At 45.1% G+C, this 21,368-nt stretch overlaps 1 protein-coding gene across 4 annotated transcripts in view; it reads left to right on the top strand.

The window, feature by feature from the left end:
* LOC110485974 (axin-2) overlaps window positions 1-21,368 on the top strand; it is a 77,902-nt gene that overhangs the window by 48,975 nt on the left and 7,559 nt on the right. Inside the window, exons 1-5 of one of the 4 annotated variants that reach the window (XM_036940639.1) lie at window positions 10,149-10,738; window positions 12,199-13,129; window positions 15,963-16,103; window positions 18,902-19,004; window positions 20,938-21,078. In XM_036940639.1, the coding sequence (XP_036796534.1) occupies window positions 12,306-13,129; window positions 15,963-16,103; window positions 18,902-19,004; window positions 20,938-21,078 (1,209 nt within the window). In that variant the 5' untranslated portion in view covers window positions 10,149-10,738; window positions 12,199-12,305. Of the gene's footprint in view, window positions 1-10,148; window positions 10,739-10,854; window positions 11,295-11,332; window positions 11,850-12,198; window positions 13,130-15,962; window positions 16,104-18,901; window positions 19,005-20,937; window positions 21,079-21,368 lie in introns of those variants that run through there. The other 3 variants (XM_036940637.1, XM_036940641.1, XM_036940640.1) reach the window with 3 other exon arrangements.

The raw sequence follows: 21,368 nt of genomic DNA, 5'->3' as shown, positions 1-21,368 counted from the left end.
TCTCTCTCTTTCTGTCTCTCTCCTTGTTCTCTCTCTCTTTCTGTCTCTCTCCTTGTTCTCTCTCTTTCTGTCTCTCTCCTTGTTCTCTCTCTCTTTTTGTCTCTCTCATTGTTCTCTCTCTCTTTCTGTCTCTCTCCTTGTTCTCTCTCTCTTTCTGTCTCTCTCCTTGTTCTCTCACTCTTTCTGTCTCTCTCCTTGTTCTCTCTCTCTTTCGGTCTCTCTCCTTGTTCTCTTGCTCTTTCGGTCTCTCTCCTTGTTCTCTCTCTCTTTCGGAATCTCTCCTTGTTCTCTCTCTCCTTATTTCTATATTTTCCTTTGTTCTCTCTCTATCACCCCATCGCAGGTGCGGGAGGGTAAACATGGGAGCATACTCCTTTCAAACTGCTCTGTTGACACATCCCAATTCCGTTGGGGACTAACGGTGATTAGTTGTGCTTTGCCTTGGAGGTCTACCAAGTTGAAAGAGGCCACTAGAACGAGTACGGCATGAGTGTTATTGCAACACGGCCTTTTGAACGCTGTTGACCTCAGCAATCAGGAAGCATAATGTACATTTGTTTCTCCATTTTATTCTATGTTACTCTGCCACCACATAGATGGTGTACTATCGTCAGACTTCTGTACCAAAAATCCTTATTTGCCAAGAGATATATACGGTAGCCACAATAGAGCATGGATCTAATCATCGTGAGGTTTACAGTCCTCGTCAAAAGTTTTTTTCCCCCACATCTAATAGCACGATACGAAAGGAATTTGAATGTTTTCCCAGCATGCTTTTCTTTACCCTCTCTCTCTCTCTCTCTCTCTTTCTCTGTGGGAATGTTTTCCCTATCTCCTGTCCTACAAGCACAGAGAGAAGCACCGCACCAATGCCTTTGTTGATGTTCCTTGCCTATCTGTGCGCACTGTTTTTGAAACACTGTTTTTGAACCCCCCCCCCCCCCCCCCCCCCCCCCCCCCCCTATTCACACCTGTGGAAAAGTCTGACACAAAGCAGGGAAGGCAGCAACATCCCACAACACTGGTCTCAGAAGCAAAGCAAAGCTCCCATATTCTCTCTCGTCTTGGACTTTTACCTCAGAAGAAGAGATACTGACGAGATGATAAATCATTTGCAGCTGGCCCTGACCGAGGTCACAGAAGCCTGCTCTGGCCCTCTCTTCTGTGTCTGTAGCTCCCACAATTCCACTGGATCCACCGAACGTGTATCTACTGTTTAGAAAACACGATAACCTTGTGGGGACAGAATTATTTATATACCGTATGCAGTATAGCAGATGTTTAAATGGAAATCAACTTTAAAAAAAAAAAACTAAATTAAACCGAAGGATTAGGGCAATAGGGTAAGTTAAGGGTATGATTTAAGTTTGGAGTAAGTTCAAGTTTAGGCTAAGTATATCCTATTACCAAGTTAAGAACGGAATAGGGCGTATGTGTATTAAAAAAAAAACGGTCACTGAGATATTTAATAGGTTTACGATTAATACACAGTGGTGTGTTTGACTTTGTCGGAGGAGTCACCAACCCCGTGTAGACATTTGATAGGTGTATGACTATTACACGCTGGTGTACTTGACTTGAATTACTTTTCCGGGGCATTCGACACTGCGTATAGACACTGTAAATATGATAAACATCTCCTCCTATTCGGTGGTCTGGTTAAGGTTTGATGTGGTTACTTCCAGGTAACTTCCCAGCGCAGGACAGCCAACTGTAAACATTGTACTTCTACAGGTGTCGGGGTGTGAGTTTGATTAGGTCAACCTCATTGTTTTAGCTCCCTCTCTTTTTACTCTTGGACCCGAAAAACCTGGGTCTAAATACAATTTGATATCTTTCAAATACATTGTGCGTTTGCTCGTCCGCCTGGAGTGGCAGGATGGGTGGGGTTTGCACTTTTGAGACTATTCTATTGGTTACTTTGTACCAGGCAAGCTCAGTCCAGCACAGATCAAGTATCTGAAATGATTTCCAATAATATTTGAACCCAGGTCTGTGGAGAACCAATGCTTGTGCAGTGGAGTTAAGAATGTACCGTAGCTTGAAATGTAGCCGATGGCGCTGTCCAACTGGATCCTTTTTGTATGGCTCAACATTTGGTACGTTGTCACAGGAGGGCGGTCACGTGTGTTGCGAAGAAGAGGGTAACTGGTTCGAGCCCGGTATGGGGACAGGGGCAGTGGAGGAAGCTAAACTGTTAGCAGCACACTGACGTCCGTTTCACTTGTCACGGCGCCAACCGTCATTGGACACTCATTTGATCAATAGGGACATCGCCTCATTGACTTCCTGTCAGGACTTAGCCTCAGAAGCACAAGACGTGGTTAAACATGGTACTTTGTCACTTTAGCAGAGCGGGCAGAACCCAAATGCTGTTTCCGTCTCATTTGTCCGGTTGTTATAGAAAATGAGTCACTGATTGGTTTGTTTGCGCTTAAGTTAACCATGTAGCACCTTTCCACGCTACGTGACCAGCAACCCAACAAGTACTGTTCTAGAGCTGAGGCCTGTGGGTAGCAGCATCCATGCCGGGACTGCATGCTTATTAATACAACAGGGGTCATATTGCTGTAATAGATGGACAGTGGATTTGCAGACACCCTTTTTTCACACAATATGCCCTCTTTAGTATATCAGGATTAAAGGACACACTTTTTTTAGTTCCTGCTCTAAAAGACACCTCTATGTTTTCAAAAGGACACATGAAGGACACACAGGTGAGACTGCATGGACAGAGAGAAGAAAGAGAATGAGAGAGATAGAGAGATAAAGAGCTAGAGGAGAGAGGGAGAGGAAAGAGACCGAGAACGGAAACGAATGCCTCTGATGACCCCGTACCAGACCAGTCTGCCTCCCTTGGCGCTCCCGGTCCTCCACATCAGAGAGTTTTGGCTATTCAAAGTAGATCAGCATCGGGCCAATAATCTCAGTGATCTTTCCAGGGGCATCTGCTGAATGCTGAAAAGGATGGACCTTTCTCCAGTTCAATTCCATCACCCCCACCAGGAAAGAGGAGGAGGATAAAATGGATGCCATATTGTAGGCACACACACAAAGGTTTCCTTGGCCAAACGGATTAGGCTGAACATCAGACATTGTTTCTATACATTATTAAACTTTTAAGCCACTGCAGAACAGGATTAAAACCCCCAAAAAGAGAGTGGGAGAGAAAGCAATTATTTATCTTTGGTGCCAAAAACCCACCCACATGTCCTACCCACGTATGTACCTGCACAAGGACAACCAGTTTTAATACAACCACCATCAGGTTTCTTTCTGTCATGCCAGATATTGTTCACATGTCCACATGTCGCCCACTCTCAACTTATTTGGAAATTAAAGTTTATTTTCTCAAATTGGCCCTTGAAAGAGAATCCTCTTAACAAACCTTAAGGAGGGTATGAATGGCGGGCTTCTCTAAAAGTTAAGGGTGTTATGCACCATGTCCAACTTCAAAGACCGTCTTAACGCCACACTCTAATTGTATCTTCGTTGAGCTAGCTGCCTCGAACGCCATCTGATTCCACTGACAACTTCTCTCCTTCTCTCTTCGATCTCTTCCCCCTCCTTCCTTCTCTCTTTTCGTTTATCTGTCATTATGGATGGAAACTCGTGTCTGTTTTTTCTCTTCTTTCACTCTCCCTCACTTTACCCCAAAAGACTGCCACCAAGAGTCCTCATCTCTCTATTCTTCCTCCTTCAGTCTCTCCCTCCTTCCGTCTTTGTCATTATGGATAAACCCCTCTTCTTTTTTCTCTCTTTCACTGTCCTTCACTCTTTACTTCTTCCTTCCATCTATTCCTCTTTCTCACTTTCCATCTATCCATCATGATGTCTGTCTGTCTGTCTGTCTGTCTGTCTGCCTGCCTGCCCCTACTTGCTATTCCTCCATTCACTTTCCTTAAATTTTCACACACAAAACTCTGTCACAAGTGTCAACTCGGGCACGAGCCATAACATATTTATCTTCCATAGGTGTTGACATCACCCCCCCCCCCCCCACCCAAAAAAAAACAACAGTTTAGGTGTTTCTTTCTCTTTTTCACTCTTGTGGCCCTATATAAACAGACGTTCACGCTCTTCTACATATGGGCTTTCATTTTCCATTGTCCTCCAGATATTACTCCTCGGTCAGGCTCGAGATAAAGGGATAATCACTTCAAAGGGAGCCAGCAGAGAGTAACCCCCCCAGCTGAAGTGGACAATGAGCTAATTGAGAGGGGAACCATCACAGAGCCTGTTCAAAGGGAAGCCATGGCCACGCCCCTTTCTGATACACTTCATTTTATTAGTGTTTACGGGGACGCTTCAGCCAGAGTTATCACTCCTCCAACTGCCACACTCTTTAAACTAGCAACATCGGGGTTATTTATAATGATACAACCCCCCCCCCCCCCTCTCTCTCTCTCTCTCTGTTTCCGTCTGTTCTTTTGGGGCTAGGGTGTATGGGGTGTAGGAATAAGAAGGATGACATGAATGTATTGTTGTGCAATTTATTGTCGTAACTGTTCATGAACATGCAATGTCGGTTAACACCTGGCAAGAAGTTTTCACATTTTATTGCAGCTCGAAGAAACATATAGTCTACAGCTTGACTTGTACCACTTGCAACCTTAGAGTATGCCTGAATAGTAAACAGTGGTGGAAAGAGTGTTCAATTGTCATATTTGATTCAAAGTAAAGATACCTTTCCCGAAAAATACTACTTGAGTAAAAGTCTAAAAGTATTTGGTTTTAAATTTACTTAAGTTTCGATGGTAAATGCAATTGCTCAAATATACTTAACTATCAAAAGTACAAGTAAAAGTGTAAATAATTTCTTATTCCTAATATTAAGCCAACCAGACGGCACAATTCTCTTGTTTTGACTTATTTATGGATAGCCAGAGGCACACGCCAACACTCAGACATAATTTACAAATAAAGCATGAGTGTTTAGTCTTCCAGATCAGAGGCAGTAGGGATGACCAGGGATGTTCTCTTGATAAGTGTGTGAATTGGACCATTTTCCTGTCCTGCTAAGCATTCAAAATGTAACGAGTACTTTTGGGTGTCCGGGAAAATGGAGTAAAAGTTGTCAAAAAATATGAATAGTAAAGTAAAGTACAGATACTCAACTACTTAAGTAGTACTTTCAAGTATTTTTTACTTAACCTCTTAGTTAAGTACTTTCACCAGTGCTAGTAAACCTCTGTTGGTTGTTAGCTACTGTTTTCCATACAGACAGTATGAGCTCTTTCTGTAGGCCTAAATACTCATTTCCTATTTTGAGTACCACCTGTATTTACACCGGTGAAGAACTTTCCTTATGTTGTTCAATTCAGCACCTAATTAGAGGCATTATTTCCAGTCTGTGGTGGTGCAGCAGTTGCTTTTAATTTGACACCGTAGCACGGGGCCTCAATTGGCCCCTGGGTCACCCCGTTTTATTGGGGCTTAATAGCAAGACGGTGGTGGTCTCATCCTGTATTGTGCTTTTAAAGCATTGGGGTCTTCCTGTGAAATGGTTAGGGCCCCTACAAAGGGGTCAGGGTAGGGTCAACATTAAAAAAAAGGGCCACTGCCCCTTTCACAGCACCCTCCTTGGCTGCCACAGCTAGATAGTAGTGTGGGGCTGTGGGCACTGAGTGGTCAACTGGTGCGGTCACATGGTCCTACAATGCAGTATGTCGAGTCCTATTTCTGTTCAATCATTCCAATATTTTGGTTCACACATGCTTAAGTTAATAAATGGATATTTTAGAAACAATGCCCCCATTGAGAAATATTGAGAGAAGAAACAGACTAAAGAATGATACTCGCAAAATGTGCTTGAGCATCTTGGTTTTTCAGTTCTAGCAAGTTCTGTCTGTAGTGCCAACTACAGTCAGGTCCAACATTATTGGCACCCTTCATGAAGATGAGAAAAAAGATTTGATCAAATAAAGAATACAAATACTGAGCTTGATTTGATATTGTATGCAAAAAACAATGGGAAAATCATATTATTATATACTAATACAATTACGTAGAGAAATAGATTTAAAAAGGACACAGTGCATTCGGAAAGAATTCAGACCCTTTGACTTTTTCCACATTTTGTTAAATAACAGCCTTATTCTAAAATTGATAAAATTATTATTTTCCCTCATCAATCTACACACAATACCCCATAATGACAAATCAAAAACGGCTTTTTAGACATTTTTGCAAAGGTATTAACATTTTAAAAACTAGAAATACCTTATTTACATTAGTATTCAGACCTTTTGCTATGAGACTCGAAATTAAGCTCAGGTTAATCCTGTTTCCATTGATCATCCTTGAGATGTTTCTACAACTTTATTGAAGTCCACCTGTGGTTAATTCAATTGGACATCATTTGGAAAGGCACACAACTGTCTATATAAGCTCCCACAGTTGACAGGATTGTGTCGAGGCACAGATCTGGGAAAGGGTCAAAAAAATGTCTGCAGCATTGAAGGTCCCCAAGAACAGTGGCCTCCATCATTCTTAAATGGAACAAGTTTGGAACCACCAAGACTCATCCTAGAGCTGGTCGCTGAAACAAACTGAGCAGTCAAGGGAGAAGGGCCTTGGTCAGGGAGGTGACCAAGAGCCCGATAGTCACTCTGTCAGAGCTTCAGAGTTCCACTGTGGAGATGGGAGAACCTTCCAGAAGGACAACATCTCTGCAGCACTCCACTAATCAGGCCTTTGTGGTAGAGTGGCCAGACGGAAGCCACTCCTCAGTAAAAGGCACATGAAAGCCCAATTGCAGTTTACCAAAAGGCACATAAAGGACTCCCAGACCATGAGAAACAAGATTCTCTGGTCTGATGAAACCAAGATTTAACTATTTGGCCTGAATGCCAAGCGTCACATCTGGAGGAAACCTGGCACCATCCCTACAGTGAAGCATGGTGGTGGCAGCATCATGCTGTGGGGATGTTGTTCAGCAGCAGGGATTGGGAGACTAGACAGGATGGAGGGAAAGATGAACGGAGCAAAGTAAAGCGATACTTCATGAAAACCTGCTCCAGAGCGCTCAGGACCACAGACTGGTGTGAAGGTTCACCTCCCAGCAGGACAACGACCCTAAGCACACAGCCAAGACAATGCAGGAGTGGCTTCGGGACAAGTCTCTGAATGTCCCTGAGTAGCCCAGCCAGAGTTGAACTTGAACCCGATCGAACATCTTTGGAGAGACCTGAAAATAGCTGTGCAGCACGCTCCCCATCCAACTTGACAGAGCTTGATAGGATCTGCAGATAAAAATGGGAGTAACTCCCCAAATACAGGTGTGCCAATCTTGTAGCATCATGCCCCAAGAAGACTCAAGGCTGTAATCGCTGCAAAAGGTGCTTCAACAAAGTACTGAGTAAAGGGTCTGAATACTTACAGTATGTAAATGTCCTATTTCAGTCATTATGGGGTATTGTGTGTAGGTTGATGAGGGGGGAAACAAACTATTGAATCAATTTTAGAATAAGGCTGTAACATAACAAAATGTGGAAAAAGTCAAAGGGTCTGAATACTTTCCAAATTCACTGTAGGTTTCAAAATGATTGGCACCCCTGTTCTCAATACTCCAGCACTCTTCCCTTGTGAGGATAACGGCATTTAGCCTTTTCTAAAAATGTTTTATGAGATTGTAGAACACATTGGGGAGGGATCTTAGACCATTACTTGATACAGAATCTTTCCAGATCTTTGATATCCTTCGCCTGAGCTTATGGACGGCCCTCTTCAATTCAAACCACAGGTTTTCAATGGGGTTCAAATCCAGAGACTGAGATGACCATTGCAAAATGTTGATATTGTGGTCAATTAACCATTTATTTGTGGGTTTTGTGTGATGTGCTAAATGTCCTGGTACTTGGTAAAGTTTATGATGCTCTTGAACTTCACAAGAGCACCAAGACCAGTGGAAGCCAAATAGTCCCATAATATCAAAGATCCACCACCACATTTTACAGTAGGCATGAGGTACAGTATCCGCATTTGCTTCCGTTTTTCGAAGCCAGACCCACTGGTATGTGTGGCCTCATACCTACTGTAAAATATGGTGGTGGATATTTGATGGTATGGGTCTATTAGGCTTCCGCTGATCCTGGGGCCCTTGTTAAGGTCAATGGCATCATGAACTTTACAAAATATCTTTATCTGTGCAATTGTATGAGTACAAAACAATATAATTTCCCCAGAAAATGTACAGTAGCATACAATTTAGCTCAGTATTGGAATGATTTATTGTATAGTCTTTTTTTGCTCATCTTTATATGTACATGCCGTAGGAACACAGTCGATCATCAAATTCATTACATGCAACTTGTGACAATTTCTCCATGTCAGCAGAAAATCCCACAGCAATCTTTATTCAGAGAGGCATGGCATATAATTTAATTTGACTGAAGTTAAGCATCTTATCCTACAAGTCAAGTATCCCACTTAAAGAATATACTCCTATTCAGAAAAACCCCTCTCTATCTCAATCCTCCTTTCATTACTGCCGCTGGAGAGAAGCCACTGGCCGATAACGATGCGGCTTACATGTTTCAAATATCCCATTGACTTAAATTTAGACTCCCAGATCACTGAGTTGGTGCTTTTCACTTCACAGTGTCTGCCAACGACCTCATTTTGCGTTCCGTCGCCCAGACAAGACTGTAGGCACATCCCATTTAGAAGTGATGGAAACCATTGTGTGTTTTGGGCCTGGGTTGTTTGTTTTACAGAGCTCTCTCTCGCATAAACAGTGGCAGTAGATGACCTCCTATGACATTCATCCAGACCAAGCAATGTGGCTATTGTTGTTGGGTTTGAGGAAATATGATAGGCGAAACACTTTCTGGTCATTTCTGGACAATATTTTTGTAATTCTATTCATTTAGGGAACCCATTTAGAGGACCCTGATTGGCTCAGGAGCACCCCTAGAGGCTACAGTTCCGTACAGCTCCTTTATTAACACAGTGGCTGTACTGACTTTGCTACTAAACTTACACAGATACTAAACCTGCACAGAGCTGAAGGTTTAGTGTCAACGGTGGAAAATACTATGGGGGGCAGACTGTGGGGGGCAGACGGCCCAAAAGGTAAGCGCTTCAATTCAAAATGTCCACATGCGAAATTAAATTCTGCTGCAGAGGACAAATTGCTATGGAAATGCTTGGACATTACATCCTGACTCAACATAGAAAAAGTGACCCTCGTCTACAGTGCTTTAGCCTCAAGCATCTGTGTGGGGTATGGAACTAAATACATTTTAGAAGGTCTATACATTCCTCTGTATAGGAGTGACTGGACCAAGTTGAGATGTGATTGTGATAGGAGAAGTAGGGGTTATAGATATTTATATTGGGACCTGACATGGCCAGCTGTCACAACGTATGCAAAGTAGGTGTACTATAGAACCTATAACCTATAGAATGCATGATTGTACAGACTAATGAGTGTCAATGGACGAGTAATATTTGAGTAATAGTATGTTAGTTCTCCTCTCCTGCGCCATGATTCAAGTGTTGTGTGGCTGAATTTTCTTGTATAATTATATTTTTTCCTTCAACATCAAAGGGACAATATAGTCTTTGAAGTACCATGGGATAGGATCACTGTCTAACCCTTCCTTTAAGATGCCTTCACATTGACATTAGTGAAAGTCATCTGAATTAAAAGCCCAGGAAGCATGTCTTGTCTGTCTTCCATAGCCAATTTCAGCTAATGTCATAGTAGGCTATGGATTCTCCGTGTGTGGGAATTTACATGTATGTTATGCTGGTTCCTGAATAGATATGCTAATACAAACAAAATATGTTGAATTATTTGTCAGTATCATCACAGTGTCTCAATGAAAATATTGAAATATATTGCTCGACAACTACCTTGTGATTATTTGATATATTATGATTATTATTTGATATAATATGATATATTATATTATATTCCTTTGGCATTTTAATGGCAAAAAAAAAAAAAAAGAATACATTTGCTTTTGAGAAATCCAAGTGAAATGCAGGCAACTTTGTTTACATAAACGGTTTACAGGAATTTACATGCATTTTGCATTATTGTCTACCATGCAGAAACCAGGAGGTTAAAATACCAAATATTTAGGAAAGGAGGCATGTCTCTTTAAAGTGTATGTAGCAACAGAAGGAGTGCAGGGATAATGCTATTGGGGCGGTAGATCACTTACTTCAGACGTTCCAAAGCCTCGGGGAGTTGGTTCGAGATTGCCAGTCTTTGATAAGGTCCTTACAACCTCACAACTTTGTCGTTCCAGAAAACCTACTGACAGCTTTCTAAATACCACCGACTATTATTCAATCGTGTGTTTTGGGATCTATATATTGACTCGAGCGTCTGGCGATGTCATTCAGTGAATTTGATTTGCTTCTATGTTGTTTTTTTTTTGTTATCGGAAAGATGTTTAGATGTTTTTTATGTATCTTCCGGGACCAGGCCGGCGGTTCTTTACTTTGATGTCCACTGTTAAACAGTCAGCCGGTTCGTTTTGAAATAGCCTAGAGGAGATCTGCTGCTTGCTATGACTGCTTGAAACAGTACCTGGGGAAGGGGAAACGAGCTTTCATTTCAGGGTTGCATTTTATGTTCATCTTCTTTCTGAGATAAAAATCAGAGCGGAGTAGACTAACACCAGCAATCTGGTTGCGTTATTGTAATAATTTCTGGGGTTGTTACTTTGTTTCTGTGTGAACCATTTCTGAGCAGACGGGAAAGGACTCGTGTGCATCGATGGTAAGTTGCAAGAATGCTGTTCTGCAACCTTAACCAAGCCCCCCCCCCACCTCTCTTGGTCGCTTTGATGTGTTTCTGCAATGCTTTGAAGTTGAGAAATGTAGGCTACACTTGTTGTTTGTGGGCGAGAAAATACCGTAGAATGGCTAAGTAAGGCCACTCTGAGACCGGGGATCAATGCTTTCGTGATTGTGACGGCTGTAGAAGAGACTAATATTGGTTGATGTAGTCGACCGTAGTCTGAAAGAAGGGGAAAAGTGGGATGTAAATTCGGCAAGGTCCCCCCCTTCTCCCGCCTCCTCGAAATGTCGACCCCCCCTCTCTGATCTACATAGAAGCAGTGCCAGCGTACTTTGGGGTCAGTTGTTGAATGGGACAGGGTACATTAGACTATTCCTATTGCATCAAGGAGTAAATCTAGTCCACCGTCGGATTACCACTGTTTCCATCGAACTTTTTGTTGGATCTATATATACCACTAAAGAGGACGGGGCAAAAGCAAATGGGAATAGCTTTTTCTTCACTTTCTGCTGGACTCGGGTTTCGTTTTACAATGGTATGTGATGTGGCGAGCTGTTTTCTTTTCGTATAGCACGATGTTCATTTCTGAGTAGTTGGGACACATTGGTTGTTTATGCAAATCCTGCAAACAGACTTAAGCGCTAGTAGAGATGTGACAATGTAACGTTGTTTTTATTGCGCAAAATAGTTTAGTGTAGCGTGGGTTTATGGCAAATTTGGCACAATATTGACAGTTCTACTTGAAAATGACGTAAAGTACTTAATCAAAAAACTAGTCGCCTAGTAATATTTTATTGTGCAGGGTAATCATGTCGCGTTGTTCAGACACGTTGCCTAGTGCTCGCTGCCGCGATTATGTGTTGTAGCCTACATGTCAACTGACATTTAGTGGGCTAGCTTCAAATCATTTCAGGAATTATAAACTACTGTTGATCGTGGTCATTGTACGGGGGGCTCTTACCCTCATCATTATAGGAACCTTAGGCCATTGTGGCGCATAGGATGTGTTTTCACTGTCTTGGATGGCTGGCAACACTGGATGTATGAGGACAAGTGGTTCGTGGGAACGCAATCCTTATGCATAATGCAGGTAACAGCATCGGAAGCACATTTAGACTGATAATTCATTTGAATTGAAAGCGGTTTCAGGTGATCGTTTTGATATGCGTAAAATATATTTCTGGTGCGTACTTGGTGAGGAGTGTTGGCGATGTGAAACGATTGTTGTTGTCAACGGTCGTTTGACGTGACAAATCGATGCAGACTGTAAATATAGGTTGCTAAACCCCCATTTAGATTATAAATAGATTGATGAGACTAAACCTTTCATTTTTCTTTCTTTGCAAACCGGCGGGGATCTGAAAGGGACTGTTTACTTCATGTCTCCCTTTGAAGTTAGCTGGATCTGGCTTTGATTAGATCAACACTTTCTGTTTCAGAGTGAAAAGGAGCAGAGAAGCTCCCCCGCGGATTTAAGAGAGTGAGGAGGATTACAGTGGAGCTCATAGCAGGCACAACGGTACACACGGCAACCGGAGCTGGAGCCATGAGCAGAGCGCTTACAGACCATATCAGCAGTAGCTTCCGAGAAGATGCTCCCCGTCCCCCGGTGCCGGGGGAGGAGGGAGAGGCGTCATGCCATACTCCCAGTAAACATGCCAAAATGAGAGCCCAAAATAAGGCTAAAGCTGTCACCGTCGCGTCTCCCTGCTCCACGCCGAGGAGGAACGAGGATGGACTCGGGGAACCTGAGGGTAGCGCGTCGCCGGATTCACCCCTCGCCCGGTGGACCAAGTCGTTGCATTTTCTCCTTGGTGACCAAGACGGTGCTCACCTGTTCAGGACCTTTCTGGAGCGGGAGAAATGCGTGGACACTTTGGACTTTTGGTTCGCCTGCAACGGTTTTAGGCAAATGGACCTCAATGATACCAAAACGCTGCGAGTTGCCAAAGCTATTTTCAAGCGGTACATTGAAAACAACAGCATTGTTGCCAAGCAGTTGAAACCTGCCACTAAAACCTACATAAGGGATAGTATTAAGAAGCAACAGATAGACTCTGCGATGTTTGACCAAGCACAAACGGAAATTCAGTCAACTATGGAGGAGAATGCGTACCAGATGTTTTTAACTTCCGACATATACCTTGAATATGTGCACACGGGGTGCGAGAACACGGCTTATGCCAACCATAATGGTCTCGGGAGCCTCAAGTTGATGTGCGGATTTCTGCCACCTCTCATTGAGGAAGAGGAGTGGAGATGTGACTTGAAGGCGAAAACGTTAGCCTCTGTGGTTGGACTATCTGCCAATGCGCTACGGGCCACTGCTTCCATTCGGACTGCGGCGGAAGTGCTGGAGAATGGGTACAGGTAAGAAAATGCCTTAATTTAATTGATTATGTTGACTGTCTATCGAGTAATTGAATTGTTCGTTTTTATTATGACTGTTTATCAACAGGCTTATGTCGAATAGAGATCCTAAGGTTACTTAAGTGTATAGTGTTAGTGGATTGATTAGTTATTGGGCGTGTTGTCTGGTAGGTAATAGCATATAACTTACATATAATTCAGTTATTAACGTGTTGTAAAGAGCAGATATGCATTTGAACTAGTTATTGCCCAGCTATGGTAAAACAACGTTTTTTTTCCCCCCTCAAATTCCATTATGAGATCAAAGATGCTTAATGGACAGAAAAAAAATATGGAAGTTTGAAACATGTCTGTTTCTCCTCTCTGCCCTGCTGTTAGTCAGGGGGTGCAAAACATCAACGGATCTGGCCTTTCCTGTCAAGTAAATGGTGTATTGCAGTCAGCCCTTTGTTGGCTTGCTCAAGTTTCCTGTGCTTTGAAATTTCTCCTCCAGTAGAGGCATGAATTCAGACACTAAGCCTGCCTGGCTGGCTGTTGCAGCTAGTACATGAAACTAGTGATTCCATTGTGAAGTTATGCAATATTTCTACATTTTTTTCAGCCTATTATTAAGTAGTCCTATTATTACAGACTAGAATGTAACACAGACACACACACACACACACGCACACACACACAGAGAGAGAGCAAGAGAGTGAGTGAGTAATGCCCAGAAGAGATATTGGCCTCTTTGGTCCCGAGATCAAAGACATTGTTTCTGCAAAGCATTTTTGGGTTAGTTTCTTTTAAGATCTCGTCCCACATATTGTCCAACAGCTGCAAACTCTTCCAAGTCAGGAACATTGTGAGAGTGTGGATTTGTATGCATGAGTGTGCATCAAAGAGAGCCATACCAAAAAACTGTTCCCCTAGTTTGTCCATACAATAAAAACAACATCTGGACACAATTATCACAGAGTGGTTAGAGAGGGGTCCTGTTCCTTTCGGTGCCCATAGGAGAGGAGAGAACAAAAAGTGATTTTGAAAAAGGGGAAGTTTTCAAGGAAACACATTTGTCCTCTTAAACGAATCAGCAATGCTGTGAAGCAAGAGACGGAGAAATGTTTGTCGAGAGGAGGGGAAAAGTGTAAGTGTAGTGTAGATAGTTTCACGACAAGTTTTACATGACTCGCATTTTCCTCTTTAATTCATATTCAACTTTCATGCTAAAATGGTGTGCCAGGTAATTTGACCAGAGTTTTGCAGTGGGTTATGGGTTGACCGTCAGGAATATTAGCTCCTATGGCATGATACCTCGACACGCCACAGCTAGCGATCAGGCTTGGGGACAAGTGTTGCTGTGGCAGATATGATGTTCAGACGGGGGCCATGTTGGGTTGGGAACTGATAGGGGGGACTCGGGGGTTGTTGACATGAGGGCATCTCCTCAGCTTCCTGGTGTGATCCGCACATTCTTGTGTTTCGCTGAAGAAAAGGGATAGCCCCCACCCTTCCCTCTTCTCTCTTCCCCACCTTTCCCCTCTCATCTCTTCTTTCCCCTGCCCCTCACCAACTGTTTAGGTCAACACATTTCCATCTGAAACATGTGGAACTAATTTCGCTACTGCACTCAGATTCAATTCCCCCCCCTTTCAGAAACGTAGCCACTCTCCTCCGAAAATAACGTGAAAAAACATAGCCGGGCGCAATGTCCATCCCCCGTTCTCCCTTTCGCTTGTGGTGTCTTTTCCTCGTCCTTTCTACCCACTGCATTTATCTCGTCTTTTAGAGGAATCCCTCTGACAGAGCCTAAGCATGTGCTTTGGAGGGAGACAGACGCGGGGGAATCATGAAAGAAAGGCAAAAGAGGGGAGGGGAACCGAGAGCCCAGCTGCGCTAAATACCTGACTCTTTGCGCGAACCTCCAAAGGTCAGGCTTGAGCTGGGGCCTACGGCTTTAGTCATCCTCCCGGGCAGTAGGCATTCTCATAAAGAAAGAGGCCCTCCTTCCCCCTTCCCTCTCTCTCTCTCTCTCTCTCTCTCTCTCTCTCTTTATTTTGCGCACTCTCTCCCCCTCAAGCTCAAGGTCTCTCCTCCTTCCTCCCTGTCCACCCCCTTCACTAGTGGAACAGGAATGCAACACAGCAGGAGAGAGTAGAAAGAGAGAGAGGGGGAGAGAGAGAGACTTTAGAAGGATGGGAGGGGGGGTTCGGTTGTAGGAGAAGAAGGAGGGGGTATACAGAGGGGCCTGGATTTAAGGAGAGAAGACGTGAGAGGGAGGGGGGAAAAACACTCTAAGAAAAGAGTACACTGCTTCAGAGAGTGGAAAAGTGCGGGAGTAGGGGCCTTGCCCAAACAAAAGGGTAGAGAGATAGTAGGAGAGCAAGGGGAAGTGTCCATTCACATACAGCTGAGCTGCTCACTTCACTCACCCCCTCCCTCCCTCCCTCACCCCCCCTGCCTGCATGATGGGGGAGGGGACATGAAAGGGAGAGAGAAAATCAAAAAAAGAAAGAAAAACAGCTCCTCAGAGACGGTTGTCACATTCCTGAGGCCCCAGAGTCTTGCGAAAGTGACTCTAATTATTCAAATCTGTTGGAACTCGGACTCTAAACACTTCAAAACAAACTTCAAACTTTTCCTCTAGCTCCAAAGCAAAGACTCTTGCTAAAACATGTACACAAGTCAAAAACACAAACTCCATTTACACAGCTAATACAGGTTCACCAATGTAAGTCTCTGCATGGCACCGACACTCTTGTTTGAGGGTTTCCGTAAAGAAATGCTGGAATATGTCGTGTGAAAAGGACTGTGTCAAGGGCTTCAAGGACAGTTGCTGTTGTGTTTTGAGCAGGTCACACAGACGCGGAGACGCGGCCAGTCCCTACTTTGTCAACTCGGGCTATGTGTTCGCCCCCGCCACCAGTGCCAACGACAGCGAGATCTCCAGCGACACCATGACGGACGACTCCATGTCCATGACCGACAGTAGTGTGTAAGTGTTCTCTCAGCATTCCCTTCCGGGGTTTTCTCTCTGGCGTTTCTCACCGTTTGACCTGGGTCAGGGGGTCAATTCCATGTCAACTCCATGTCCATGTCCAGCCATTCATGAATAGCCTTCACGGATACGTATATGCGGGAAACAATTGGGCTAAATATTAAGTTTATCTGGGAAGCAGGCGCTTGTGTTGTGAAACGGAATGGGATGTTTAGGTTTGAATGATTCTTTCAGATTGAGTTCAGGTAATTCTATTAATGTATAAAGCGCCTCGGGGGAAGGGGGGGTGTGTGTCTGTGAAAGTCATTATGTTGAAAAATCTTTTGATGTCTATTCTGTTACAGGCTAAACTTCTTCATGGGGGGGGGGGGGTGGAGTTGTGGAGTGTTGCCTCAGTTTTCCTCAAAGTAGAAATGTATCCATCCCACCCACCCACCATTCTGCCACAACAGCCTTGATTTTTTTTTTTAAAGAAGGGAAAGAGAGGGGGGGAAGGGAGAGAGAGAGGGAAAGAGAGAGAGCGAGAGAGAGTGAGGGGAAATAGCCATTTGGACCTTAAGACAAACTCATTGAAACATTTTGGCAGCAAATGAAAGGGAGCTTACTCACATGGTGGCGCGGCTTCCTGCTCTGCTACTGGCCCTCTCTCTCTCTCTCTCTCTCTCCTGCAGTGCCGCTGCGATCATGTGTCAGCGAGGCTTTCATGGAAGTTACTCATTCCTGAACCCCAGGATAGGGTCAGGAGGGACTCCCACTGCCCAGATTAGGACACCCCCAAAAATCCACCCCCATCCCCCACCCTCTCTCCCCAACCTTCCTCCAACCCCAACCGTCGCCCTATTTCCCTCCACTCCCCTCTCTCCCGTCCCTCTCCTCCTGCACTCGGAGCCAATAGCAGGGGAACGGTGAGGGTTTGCCGTTGCAAGGGAGTGAGAAAATAAAGTGCACGGAGGATAAAAGGCTTAACCGAATCGCTTTCAGCCTATTGTTAGCCGAGGGGAGCTTAGGGGGATAAGAGGGGTGGCTGTCTGCTTTGAGAATGACTTGCACAACTGAATAGGAGATCCCCATAAAGTAAGGGCCTGTGAAAGAGTGCACGGTCTGTTTTCTTCTTCTCTGCCCGTGCATCGCCACCACAACCGTCACAAATTGCCTCGGCCATCGCGTAGGGCCTGGCTCGCTGGTGACGGGAGCTGGGGTTGATTAAAAACGCAACAGGGGAGAGGGAGAGAGAGGTGTTTTTGTAAGGAGTTGGGTGTTTGTTTGGTACGTTGTTTCGTTGTGGGGAAGTATCGGTTTTGATACTTGTAAGAAGTGCGGCGCTCGTCAATGTGCATTATTAGCAGTGCTATCTAGGCTCCATCTGGTAACGCCAGTGTAAGTAGAACCCCGAGGCATACAAACCCAGAGTCATTTGACCAAATTATCTATTCATTGGGAAAAAATAGATCCCACTTGAATTCAGTCACGTCTTTTTCCTGCAAACGTCTTCAGGTTAATTATTAAAACATCTTACGTTACAAAGTGTAGCGCCTCGCAATGGCCTGCCCTGCACAGAGTTCTTTGAGCCTTTGACAATCTCATGTCCGCCTGCTCACTCTCGCTCTCTCACCCTCTCTCTCTCTCTCTCTACCCCTCACCGATTTGTAATAAAAACCACAGCGTCTTCCTCCTCATTGGGGGGAACAATTTGATTAGTGTGTCCTTTTATAGTTTGTTGTAAGGCACACTGCAAATTTGAATCTCATTTCCTGATAAAGAACAAGAGGGGGGGGGGGGGGGGGGCAAAAAATTCTCTCTCTTTTTGCTTATATCTTATTTATGGATTTACTTGGACGCTAGGGAATGCTGCTGCGCTAACTTCAAACATTACCTTATCTTACAAACCAGCCTTTTGATGTTGCCGAGATCAGAGGCTTACTGGCGGAACACTTGCCAAATGAAGATGGCAGCGGGTGCATATGTGCATGAGTGTGAGATTTCAAAGAGGCAGTGGAAAAACTAGCGCTTGTGCTAGGTCAGACACTTCTGAGCAACCAAAAAGGCCAAGATAATTGGCCAGGCTTAAATGGCAGCGGACTGGAAAAGCACACATTGGAGGGCGAGAGAGGAAAAATATGTATTTTCTTACCCCTTGCCACTGCCTAAAGGATGAACTGTCCAGAGGCACTTTTTTTCAGCTACATTATGGCAATCTTTCTTTATGTCAACCCTGCATGTCTTACACCGCTTTAAAGCAAGATCGCTAGCCCCTCGCTAGCCCCTCGCTAGCCCCTCGAAGTAGCAGCGTTCTAGGCTTCTCCTCTTAGCCAGCGTTCTCAAGGGAGTCCCGGCTGCCATTTTGAAAAATCAGGCCCTTCCAACGTTGACAAGGACTGATGGGAACTTATCAGTGGGACACTTTTGAACCCCAGCGCCGGGATTTTTAGCATATTCCCCCCCCACCCCTCCATTGTCCCGGTGTGTTTTTGTTGCCTTGGCTTCAAGGCCCTTCAAGGGCTCCTCTGGTCTTTGATTTGGGCTGTGATGTGCCCACCCTGGGGGAAAGGGGGGGGTGGCAGTGAGGGTGGTGCTGTGTTGTTCACTTCAGTGATGATCAGCCTCCCCTCACGGTTCTGTCCACATCGCTAGGCTAATGTCTTTCACGCCGCTAATACAGTGTGGGTATTACTTGGCTCTAAGCAAAGAGAAAGGAAATTGAAATGTTTATATGGAGATAGACATGCAGGGGACATTTTGAGTGACATGCGACTGTGTTTATTGACCCTGTTTCCTACCTGTGTCCCTCCTGGCAGAGATGGGATCCCTCCATACAAGCTGGGCACCAAGAAGCAGCTCCAGCGGGAGATGCACCGCAGCGTCAAGATCAACGGCCTGGTCTCGCTACCCCACTTTCCCGTGAGTCCCGCTTCCTGTTTACTTCCTGTTTCTTGATGTCTGCTGTCTTTATACACAGTGTCTTTATGTCTTTAAAACACCACAGACTTTTCTCAATCCCCGTTTTACAAGCGGTTCCCTTTCTCCCCGGTGGGAACTGTGTTTTCTTCTCCTTCTTTTTCTGCTGTTGTGATAGAATACTATATTCTTTCTCCCCCCTCCCCACCTGCTCATTTTCCTATAAAAAGTCAGGGTAAATGAAAGGGGGGATTTGCATATCACTTATTTTCTCTCCTGCTCAACCCCTCCCTTCCTCCCATCCAACAGCTGACATTTTTATAGCTGTCATATATAGACCCCTGTTGCTTTACTTCCTCGTGTTTCACCTGTTGTGTTGTAAATGCATAATATTAAAAAAAAAAACATTGGTAATAATGATGATGGTGGTGGTGATATTGAGGATGATTATCATTAGAGGCCAGGGGTCACAGAACCGAGCCTTGTGATGCTCCCTAAATCAGCCAGCTTACTACTCAGCCCTGTGCTTTGATCATGGCGATGAATGAATGGGACCCAGGTTGCCTGGCCTCTTTATTGACAACCTCCAACAGAGCCCTCCCCACACACACACACACACACACACACACACACTCCCATTTTGTGACAGTAGCCCCCCTACCCCCAACCCCCATATGGCTCTCACCACCCCCACTGCCTGTAGTGTCATGTGCAAGCAGGGGTCTCTAAATGCTTGGTACTTCACGGCACAGCTCCAGGGCTTTGGAGTGGTTAGATTGACACTCAGTCTTGGGGCACCCGTGTCTGAAAACAACCAATGCAAATAGTTTTGTCCTCTTCCCTTCACAATGTGTTTGTGTACCGTCTTGGTGCGTAGGGAAGGCTTTGTGTGTGTGTGTGTGGGTGTGTTGTGTTGTGTAGGGAGGGTTGTAGCCAAGTAGAAGGGGCCCTTGTTGTCTGTTCCTCGCTCTCTCCCTTCCCCACTTGCTCTCCTTTTAATGTCTCCCTCCTGATTTGGAGATGGCTCGGGCTCCCAAGATGCACCAGCCCCAGGCAGCGGGGAGTGGGGGGGGGGGGGGCTCTGCGCGGCGCCGGCGCGCCTTTGCCAGCGGCCCCTCTCGCTCCTTTCTTCTGTCTTCCCTTCATCGTCTCTACAAAGAGATGAGAGGAACAACAACAACAAAAAAAGAAAGAGTCAAATCAAGAAAGCTAGTGCGCCACATAATAATACAGAACGGAAGATGAGAGAAGCCGGCACATATAGTTAGAGAAAAATAGGATAATGCGTCTACGGTACCTCGGAGGTGCCCTGTGTGCAGTCAGGAAATAAATGACCACTTCCCCCTTAGATCTCCCCGGTATTTGACTTCTCTATCCTCCCTCCCTCCCTCCCTCCCACCGCTCCACACATCTCTCAGTCCCCCTCCTTTTTTCTTCTCTCTCTTTTTGTTTTAATATTGTCTCTCTCTCTCTCTCTTTTTTCTTCTTCTTTTTTTCTCTGCCTCCTCCTCTGACTGTCGATATCTGTCTTTTTTTATTTTATTCGGGGAGATTTAAAGCCGCGTGTCCGTCCCACCCCAAGGGTTGGAGTGTTTGATGTTTGACAAGGGCCCCTTTTGAAGTGTGCTGACTTCAGAGGCTGCCTCTGCTGATGGCTTGGTCGGAGTACAGAGGGAGCGGGCGGGGGCCGTCCTCCTCGGAGCCAGGCCAACTGCTACCCCGCCGACAGGGCATGCGGTGCCAAGGACAGCGGGCATGGGGGGGGGGGGGGGGGGATCGGGCTAGGGGTTAGCCCAGGGGCAAGGGCATCAAATGAGGCCTATAGAGTTAGAGTAGAGGGCACTGGAGGAATTGGGGGGGAAAACTAGGGACAACTAACTCACACTCACTCAAACACACACTCAAAAGTGTCCTTCCTCCCATCTCTCCCCTACAGAGGACACACAGGCTTCCTAAGGAGATGACGCCGGTGGAGCCCTTGGCCTTCGCCGCCCAGCTCATCTCCAGACTGGAGAAACTGAAGAGGGAGCAGGACACCATGAGCTCCCTGGAGGAGAGGCTACAGCAGATCCAGGAGGTAAGAACCCCCCCTTCCCACTACATTGGTACATCCCACCTCACCTGCAATGAGCTTTGGAACGTTCCACTGCAACCTAGTTTAGGTGACTCTCCAGTCCTGAACCCTGTCTTTGCTACCTAGAAAGACAATGTAGCTAGGAGGAGCCATGTGAGAAGTTAGTGTTGGAGCTAGCTAGCTGACTCTTCTTCCTTGATTCAAAGAGACTTTGCTTGCGGTCCTGCTTTGGAAAGAATTGAACTGACTAAGGCTCTGCCGTGCAGTTTAGCGACTTCTTCTCTGAAAGTCTC

The sequence above is a fragment of the Oncorhynchus mykiss genome, chromosome 13, assembly GCF_013265735.2.
Source record: "Oncorhynchus mykiss isolate Arlee chromosome 13, USDA_OmykA_1.1, whole genome shotgun sequence".
Classification (NCBI taxonomy): domain Eukaryota; kingdom Metazoa; phylum Chordata; class Actinopteri; order Salmoniformes; family Salmonidae; genus Oncorhynchus; species Oncorhynchus mykiss.
This window is presented reverse-complemented; position numbering and strand designations above follow the sequence as displayed.